The 9,839-nt window shown below is 45.2% G+C and overlaps 1 protein-coding gene across 1 annotated transcript; it reads left to right on the top strand.

Annotated features, from left to right (window-relative positions):
* Positions 1 to 8,731: 8,731 nt before the first annotated feature.
* LOC144278499 (olfactory receptor 52E2-like) lies at positions 8,732 to 9,706 on the top strand. Its single transcript, XM_077839833.1, has one exon. It carries the CDS (start codon positions 8,768 to 8,770, stop codon positions 9,704 to 9,706), a length of 939 nt encoding a protein of 312 aa, XP_077695959.1. The 5' UTR covers positions 8,732 to 8,767.
* The last annotated feature ends 133 nt before the right edge of the window (positions 9,707 to 9,839 follow it).

The following is a 9,839-nucleotide window of genomic DNA, read 5'->3' as shown; positions in this document are numbered from 1 at the left end:
GACAGCGCCAAATAGAGGGGCATAATTGCTTTCCTCAAGCTGGCAATGCTTCTACTAATGCAGTCCAATATGCCGGTAGCCTTCTTGGCAACAAGGGCACACTGCTGACTCATATCAAGCATCTCATCCACTGTAATCCCCAGGTCATTTTTTGCATAACTGCCCCTTAGCCAGTTGGTCCCCAGCCTGTAGCAGTGCCTGGGATTCTTCTGTCCTAAGTGCAGGACTCTGCACTTGTGCTTGTTGAACCTCAGATTTCTTTTGGTCCAGTCCTCCAATTTGTCTAGGTCACTCTGGACCCTATCCCTACCCTCCAGCATGTCTATCTCTGCCTCCCAGCTTAGTGTCATCCATGAAGTTGCTGAGAGTGCAATCCATCCGATCATCAAGATCCTTAATGAAGATTTTGAACAAAACCAGCCCCAGCACCAACCCCTGGGGCACTCTGCTAGATATCAACTGCCAACTAGACATCAAGCCATTGAACATTACCAGATTTTTGTTGAGCCCAAAAATCTAGCCAGTTTTCTATCACTTTATAGTCCATTCACCCAATCCATACTTTTTTATCTTGCTGGCAAGAATACTGTGGGAGACCGTATCGAAAGCTTTGCTAAGCTCAAGATATATCACATCTATTGCTTTCCCCATATCCACAGAGCAAATTCTCTCATCATAGAAGACAATCAGGTTGGTGAATATATGTTGAATGTTCCTTATCACCTTCCTCTGCTCCAAGTGATTTAAAATGTATTACGCGAGCACCTGCTCCAAGATTTTTCCAGGGACTGAGGTGAGGCTGATGGTCTGTAGTTCTCTGGGTTCTCCTTCTTCCCTCTCTTAAATTTGGGCACTACATTTGCCTTTATCCAGTCCTCTGGGACCTTTCGCAATCACCACAAGTTTTCAAAGATAACAGCCAAAGGCCCTGAAATCACATCAGCCAAGTCCCTCAGCACCCTTGGATGCTTTAAATCTGAACCCAAGAACTTGTGCATGTCCAACTTTTCTAAATAGTCCTTAATCTGTTACATCACCACTGAGGGCTGCTCACCACTTCTGCATACTGTGTTGCTCAATACAGTAGTCTGTGTGATGATTTTGTCTGTGAAGACTGAGGCAAAAAAAGCATTGAGTACGTCAGCTTTTTCCACATCATATGTCACTAGGTTGCCTCCCCCATTCAATAGGGGTCCCACACTTCCCCTGACATTCTTGATGCTAACATATCTATAGAAACCCCTCTTGTTACCCTTCACACCCCTTGCTAGCAGCAACTCCATTTGTGTTTTGGCCTCCCTGATTACACCCTAGCATGCTAGAGCAATTTTAATCACCTCCCTTGTCATCTCTCCAAGTTTCCACTTCTTGTAATCTTCCTTTTTGTGTTTAAGCTCAGCTAAGATGTCACTGTTAAGCCAAGCTAGTGGCCTGCCATATTTGCTATTCTTCCTGCACATCAGAAAGGTTTGTTCCTGCACCCTCAATAAGGCTTCTTTAAAATACAGTCAGCTCTCCTGGACTCCTTTCCCCCTTGTATTAGCTTCCCAGGGGATCCTGCCCATCAGTTCCCTAAGGCAGTCAAAGTCTGCTTTTCTTAAGTCCAGGGTCCATATTTTTCTACTCTCCTTTCTTCCTTTTGTAAGAATCCTGAACTCGACCATCTCATGGTCACTGCTGCCCAGGTTGCCACCCACTTCTACTTCCCCTACCAATTCTTCCCTGTTTGTGAACAGCAGGTCAAGAGGAGCACAGCCCCTAATTGTTTCTTCCAGCACTTGCACCAGGAAGTTGTCCCCAACAGTCTCCAAAAACTTCCTGGGTTGATTGTGTGTTGCTGTATTCCTCTCCCAGCAGATATCAGGGTGATTGAAGTCCCCCATTAGAACCAGGGCCTGTGATCAGGAAACTTCAGTTAGTTGTCCGAAGAAAGCCTCATCTACCTCCTTCTCCTGGTCCGGTGGTCTATAGCAGACGCCCACCACGACATCACCCTTGTGCTCTTGCCTCTAAACTTAACCCAAGGACTCTCAATATGTTTTTCTCCAGTTTCATACCGGAGCTCTGAGCAATCATATGGATCTCTTACATACCGTGCAACTCCTCCCCCTTTTCTCCCACACTGGTCCTTCCTGAAAAGTTTATACCCATCCATGACAGAGCTCCAGTCATGTGAGTTACTTCAACAAGTCTCTGTTATTCCAATCACATTATATATTGACTGTGCCAGGACTTCTAATTCTTCCTACTTGTTTCCCTGGCTTCTTCCATTTGTGTACATGCACCTAAGATAACTATATAATTGCCCGGAGGCCTCCCCTATTGCACCCTCTTCTTTGTGCATTCCCACTTCCTCATTTACCTCAGGACTTAATGTGGTAAATATTTAGCCAATGCTTATGAATGTATTCTTGTAGGATATAACACATAAGTGTGCATCTGTTTGTAATTGTATTTGGGTGTAATCAACACCAAGTTCTGTTTGGACTAATAAAGGAACTCTTGTGTGGAAACATAGATCTACCATTGGAACAGAAAAGACACCAGGAAATAAACATAGTCTGATACATTCTTCAATTCAGAAATGGCCTCAAGACTTTGTGGGTGTTTGCTAGAAGAATTTTGTTGAATGCACAAGTACAGAGACAGCCTATACAAATAGGTGCAGCTGTGAGTGTTCAAACTGGGTGACTGAGTGTTATTGTTACTAACAAGCTTGCAGTTCAAATTACTGGTTCCATGACAGGGATCTTTTTGAGGTAGTGACGCATGTGGGCTCCATCGACTATGAGGTCCAGCAGCCAGAGAAGGAAAAGGAAACTGAGATAAGAACATAAGAATGAGCTTATCCCCCACCTGGTGAGCCTTCCTGAGAATGCTCCAGACAGTCTATGGATAATGGCTGCTATGACCCAGCAGTGCAGGCAAGGGAATGTGACCAGACCACTGAACTCTATTTTGGGTACCTATATATTTCCACAAACCAGACTTGGAACTGTTTTTGGAACAAAAGATTTCCACCACATCTTAATGTTATATAAATTCGGGTGTGACATCATCTATTTGTCTTACTCATACCCCACACAAGAGAGCTCCTGGAAATGCCTGAGGAACAAAGACTGAACTGGGGGAAAAGCTGGTCCCAGGCTAAAAGGATTTCTAGCCTGTGTAAGGAAACCTGGTGAACAGCTTGTATCACAAGCTAGGGTGAGAAATTGTTCATTCTTATCCAGTCTATCTAGTATCTTATGCTTAGTTTACAATTTTGTTTATTTGCTAGGTATTCTGCTTTGATCTGTTTGCTAACACTTATAACCACTTAAAATATATCTTTTTGTAGTTAAATAGTTTTTTTTGGGGGGGGGGGGCAGGGGGGGAGGGTGGCTTTATCTAAACCAGTGTGCCTTTGAGTGAAGTGTGCCTTTGAGCTAGAGAAAATCTCAGCTTGGTTAGCACTGCTTTGTTGCATATCCTACCAACATTGAGGGAAGGGCAAACTCTATTAATGAGCTTATATTGGACAGATCCCTGTGCAGTGCAAGACAGTATAATTTGGGGATTACTTTCCTGTGTGGGAGGGCAAACCTGGGGAGCTGGGAAATTGGCTGGTGTCTGCTGTTCGTTTTTGGGTGTCTTGGGTAGGCCCTCAAGTAGCTCCATTTGGGTTTGTATCACCATCTGCTGTCATGCTGGGTGATAACAGGGCCTGGTAAGGCTGTCTGTATCTCCAGAAAAGCAGCGTGAGCAGGGACAGTCCAGTTGGGTAGTTAGAGGGATGCAGCAATTCCCACAGCTCCCAGACTGTACCCCAGGGGTGACAACCCATCACACTCATACCCTCCAGAGTCCAAATTAGGTCCACAGGCACCTGTTTCACAAGAACGGGGAAAGGACTGTAGCCCAAACGAAAGATCCAGATTTAGCAGTTGTTTGATTCCTTTACCACTGTGTTTTCAGGGCACACCTACCTAAATTTCCACCATACTCAAATAACCCCCAGGCAACAAATCCAGGAAACTCCATGGCAGTTCCTTCATAAAATGTGGGACGACCTGTAAGATGACTTCCACATCATTTGGTCCTGGGAGTAGTGAAAGAATTGCACACTGAGTGGAGAAGTCCCATGGTACTAGTGCGGACGCAGGATAACAGAACCTGTGTCTGCATCGATTTCTGAAAGATCAACACCTGATGCAGAGAGCAGATGAATTATTAGAAGAGTTGGGAGCTGAGAGAGATACATTCAACTTTAGATAATGGCAAATACCTTTGATGCCAGAATGCTGGGAGAAGAAAGCCTTTCCCACACACTTTGGCTCACATCAATTCAGTATCACATCATTTGCCCTCAACAGAGTGGCAGTGACTTTCCAGAGGTCCCATATCTTGCGGCAGCATTCCCACACATAGTGCAGATGGCAGTACATTACACACAGAAAAGAAAGCCATCACCAATTGCTATGATGAAGAGTCTGCAACACTCAGTTTGCCCTAAAAATATGAGCGCCTGTTATAGGCGAATAATTTCTTTGCTCCTGGGAAAGGCTTTCAGGCTGAAGTTCTCCAGGGTCTATTTTCTTCTCTTCTCACTGCTCACAGAGCAGAGGGAATTATCCAGGAGCCCTGGCCAACCTGAGAATCTGCAGGGAATATACAGGAGAATGATAAAGGTCGCTGCCCAGCACAGCAACTGTCAGACAAATGAGATTCATCCACTCATTCTCAGGGCTCTGCCTTCCTGTCACCGTAAGGAGATTTCTTCTCTATGCTGGGTGGATTTTGGTGAGTTCCCATTTCTTAATGAAAGTTATTGCTGAGGGATTAGAAAGGGTTCCAGGGCCCAAACCAAGAACTATCTGGGCAGGAATTCACCAGCATGGTACTTGAACTGTTTAATGTTATCAGAAACACAACAGATTTAACTACTACAGTCTTGTGGCACCATCAGCAATTAACAACATGGAAAAGCAGCCTCAGGAAGGTGTGTCTGGGTTTGTAATGGGCTGCAATACATTCAAGCTTTATGTCAATTTGAGGAAAATTTACTCAAGCTGGCTCCGTTCAGTCTCAACGTCCTCTCTCCCTCCCACCAGGTCTGTCCCTCTCCTTCCCTGCACAGGCTGAGCTGCTGCTGGGGTTCCTTTAGCCCCCAGAAAGGCAATTCAGGGTGATCTCCTCCTTTTCCCCAGCACAGGCCCACACTGAGTTTAACCTCGTCTGAGGAGATATTGCTGTGATCGGTCACTGTGGGGTCTGTCACCTGGCTTTGGTCCTGGGTGAGGGGTATCACGGTGTGGCCGGGCTAGAAGTTGGGAGGGTGGGGGACAGACTGAGCAGGCAGTCAGCACTTTAGGTTGTGGAGGCAGGCAGGTGGATGTACACAGAGAAGTACTGGAGGTTGTTGGGGGCAGGCAGGTGGATGTACACAGAGAAGCGGTCAACACTGGTGATTGTGGAGACAGAGAGTGGGGAGTTCATGGACAAGTGAGTAGAGATGCTGAAATTCAATTTTTCTTCGTGATGGTTGGCATTTCACTGGTGAAAGGAAACATTGTTCTTTGCTCCTTAGTTGTTTCAATTTCCCATCATATTTTGACCCCGTGTCCGCATTCTCCTTCCCCATTCCAGGTTGCCCTGATTCCAACAGCATGCTGGTCACCAGTGTCTCCTCCATGCTCCCCAGCCGTCCCTGGCTCCTACACATTCCAGGTTGCCCCATACCACACACAGCTCTTCCTCTGCAGTGGGTGAGGTGCCTCCTGTGACACCTTCTCCATTGTCTGGAGGGAGACCAGTGACTGTGTCTCACCAGTGAGAAATCCCACACAGGGAGTGGCAAATGCCAGGGCACGTCTGCTGCTGATCTTGGTGCATTCATACACAATGTGCATGGCTTCGGGGACTGCTGCACAGGAACAATGCACAAGCTGAGAAGTATGCACATTGTATAACAAGAGTGGGCAACTCTGGGACATATCAGGGCCTATGTAAACACCACTCATTTTCAGGAGCAACTGTCAGCTGCCAGAAGCAGTGGGCAACTGGAACACAGACATTAAACCCAGGATGCTCTGGGCCCATTTGTTAGCCACCTCTGTTAGTCATTAATAGCAAGGATTTCATGTGGTCAAGTCATTATTTTTCTCTCCTAAAACATTCATCCATGCAGTGCCTCAAAAGATCTCTCTTCCTCATGAAATACACATCTAATGTAGATTTCCCAGGTGCCATCACCATGAAAATAATAAATGCCTTCCTTAATCTCAGGCACAAGCTTGCAGGCAAAATGCCTCCAGGCAACTCCTGGGGACATGTTAATAGATTCCCAGGCCAGAGGGGATTGTGATTATCCGGTCTGTATAACACAGGCCTGAGGATTTCCCCAAAATTATTCCTAGAGCAAATATTTTAGAGAAATATCCAACCTTGATTTAAACTTTCTCAGTGATGAAAAATCCTCCAAGACCCTTGGTGAATTGTACCAGTGGTTAATTATGCTCACCATTTAAAAATGTACAACTTATTTCCAGGCAGAATTTCTTTAACTTCAACTTCCAGCCATTGGATCATGTTACACCTCTGTATGCTAGGCTGAAAAGCCTATTAGTAAATATTTGTTCCCTGTGTAGGTACTTAGCAGACTGAGATTTTTTAGTCTATTTAGTTTACCAAAGATGGTTCAGGGGTGACTTGATGACAATCCATTGCTATAAGGCAGGTTTCCTAACCTTCTAATAATACTTGGCCTCTTCAGTGTATCAACATCCATGTTTAATTTTAGGCACCAGAACTGGACACAGGATTCCAGAAGCAGTCGCACCAGTGCAAATACAGAGGTAAAATAAATTCTCTACCTCTCCTTGAGCTTCCCCTGGTTATCATCCCAGGAACACACTGGCTCTTTTTGGCTGCATGGTCACACTGGGGGCTCATGTTTAGCAAATTATTCCTTCATACCCCCAAATCCTGTTCAGAGTCACTGCACTTCCCATGAGAGACCCCCATCATGTAAGCATCATCTACGTGTTCCTAGATGTATGTATCTATCTACATGTTTATATTAGAAAACATATTGTTTGCTTCGACCCAGTTTACCAACCAATCCAGTAGCTTTGAATCATGGAACTGTCCTCTTCATTATCTACCATCCCCAAATTTTTGAGTCATCTACAAACTTCATCAATATTCAGGCATGAGAAGGGTAAGCACCTGATTTGCTGACACGTTTCTGCTTACAGTTGTCGGTTTACACCTGTAACTTATGTCTCACACAAAGCTGGGTGCCAACATGAAACTGTGCCAACAAAAGACACAAGGGAAGTAACAGAGGTGCAGGCCTGTAGCCCTAAATACCAAGACTCTTGTGTCCTTTGTGCCCATTCTGTTGAGCACAGTCATAGCTCAGCATGATAATGCCTGTTTCCATGGTGGAAACTTGGCTCCTTTCGAACACAGGAATTGCATTGTGGATCAGACCTATGGTCCATCTAGTCCAGTGTCCTCTCCCTGACAGTAACAGCCCCAGGTGCTGGAGAAGAAGGTAGAAGAAACCCAGCAGTGGGTGGATGGGGGTGGGGGGTGACCTGTCCGTCATGAGGCTGCCACCCTAATACCTCACAGCTAAAGACTATCTCAGGCCCTGAAACACGTGGGTGTATAGGCTTTCCAAAATATTTATTTAGCTGTAAGTATTCTAACTGGATAATGTCACAATCCATGTAAATGTCCAAACCCTTCCTGATTATTACTTAGTTTATGGCCTCAACTACCTCTTGTGGAAATGAGTTCCTCAGTCCAATGAGTCATTTAGTGAAGAAAGCATTCTTGATTTATCTGTTTTGAATTTGCCATTTTTCAGTTTATTTGAATGTCCTCTTGATTTTGTGTTATAAGACAGGGGGAACAAATTCTCCATGTACTTTCTACCAGTCAGTATTTTACAGACTTCTCTCATATCCCCTCTTATTCATCTCCTTTGTAAGGTAACAGTCCCAGTCTTTGCAATCTCTCTCCATATGAGAGATTCCCCAGCCCTTGATCATTCTCGTTGCCCTTGCCTGAACCCCTGTATCCTAAAGTTTCCTGTGTGAGAAGCATGCCCTGGAGTACACAGAGGAGTCCACGGGAGGGTGAAATATTAATCTCATGGCAGTGTATTTTCTGTACAATTCCCCATTTCATTCCTCCTGTACCCCAATGTTTTGCTTAGTTTCTGTCCATGCTCATTCTGTGATTAGGTTTCAGAGTAGCGGCTGTGTTTACCACGGTTTAAGTGATATATGTTTACCACGGTTTACGTGTTAGTCTGTATTCGCAAAAAGGAAAGGTGTACTTGTGGCTCCTTAGAGACTAATAAATTCTGTGATTAGGGTTTCACAGAGCTGTGTACCATGACCCCAGGACCCTGTCCTGCGTTCATACAGTTAAATTAGAACTTTGTAAGGTGTGTGAGGAATTCAAGCTTTTCTTCCAATGGGCGTACATGTTGCAGTTATTCACATTAAAGTTCATCTGCCATCATGCTGCCCATTTACCTGGTTAGTTAGCTCCCTGAGAGGACTTCTCTGGACTTGACTATGACCGAAATAATCTTTTGTCATCTGCAAATCTTGTCACCTCACTGCTCACCCCCCTTTCTAGATTGGTAATACCTATAAAATATTTAGTGTAGTACTTGTTATAAAGCATGTAACCCCCCTCACTGTGCTTCTCTCCCTTCACAGGCACCTGGAGCATTTCCGAGCCTGATCAGCACGTCAATCATCTCATGGCAACTTTCAACCTCACCCTTTCTGGCACTTCAACATTCATCCTATTGGGCATCCCTGGCCTGGAAGCTGACCACATCTGGATTTCCATCCCTTTCTTTATATTCTACATTATCAGCCTGTTGGGAAATGTCACCATTCTGTTTGTTGTAGGCAAAGAGAAGACCCTGCACAAGCCGATGTACCTGCTGCTCTGCATGCTGGCGCTCACAGATATCGGCATGTCTACCTCCATGGTGCCAAAGGCATTATGTATATTTTGGTTCAATTTGAAACGCATCACTGTGCGTGGCTGCCTCACCCAGATGTTCTTCCTTCATGCAGCTTCTGCTATGCACTCAGCCGTCCTCGTGACAATGGCCTTTGATCGCTATGTTGCCATATGTAACCCTCTGAGATATGCCAACATTGTCACCAACGCACAAATAGCTAAGCTAGGGCTAGTGGGTTTGATAAGAGCTGTTCTCTTCATTTTGCCCCTGGCCCTGCTCCTGAGCAGGCTGCCATTTTGTGCAAACCACATTATCTCCCACACGTACTGTGAGCACATAGCTGTGGCAAATATATCATGTGGGGACATTGCAGTCAATAGGATGTATGGCTTAATTATAGGATTTGTAGTCATCGGTTTAGACCTGACACTCATTGCCCTCTCCTACTGTCTGATCATCAGGGCTGTCCTTAGAATCTCTTCCAAGAAAGCCCACCAGAAAGCCCTCAACACCTGCACAGCCCACATCTGTGTGATGCTGACGTCTTATACTCCCTCCCTCTTCTCCATTCTAACACACCGGTTTGGTCAGGGCATCGCTCCGCAGGTTCACATCATCTTGGCCAACCTCTATTTTGTCATCCCCCCCATGCTCAACCCTATCATTTATGGAGCTAAAACCAAAGAGATTTGTGACAAAGTGGGCAAATACATCTGCAGAATGTAATCACCTGGGGCCACTGATTTTAAACCTGTGTGACAAGAGTGGGAAAGGAGATCTCCTCGTTAAACAAGGGTGCTCTGTCTCAATTTGGCTAAGCTCAGCAAATTGATAGTTCACAGTGTGAGAACATCCTCAC

The sequence above is a fragment of the Eretmochelys imbricata genome, chromosome 1 (genome assembly GCF_965152235.1).
Source record: "Eretmochelys imbricata isolate rEreImb1 chromosome 1, rEreImb1.hap1, whole genome shotgun sequence".
NCBI lineage: Eukaryota > Metazoa > Chordata > Testudines > Cheloniidae > Eretmochelys > Eretmochelys imbricata.
Note: the sequence above shows the minus strand (reverse complement) of the source record. Positions and strands in the feature narration are given on the sequence as shown.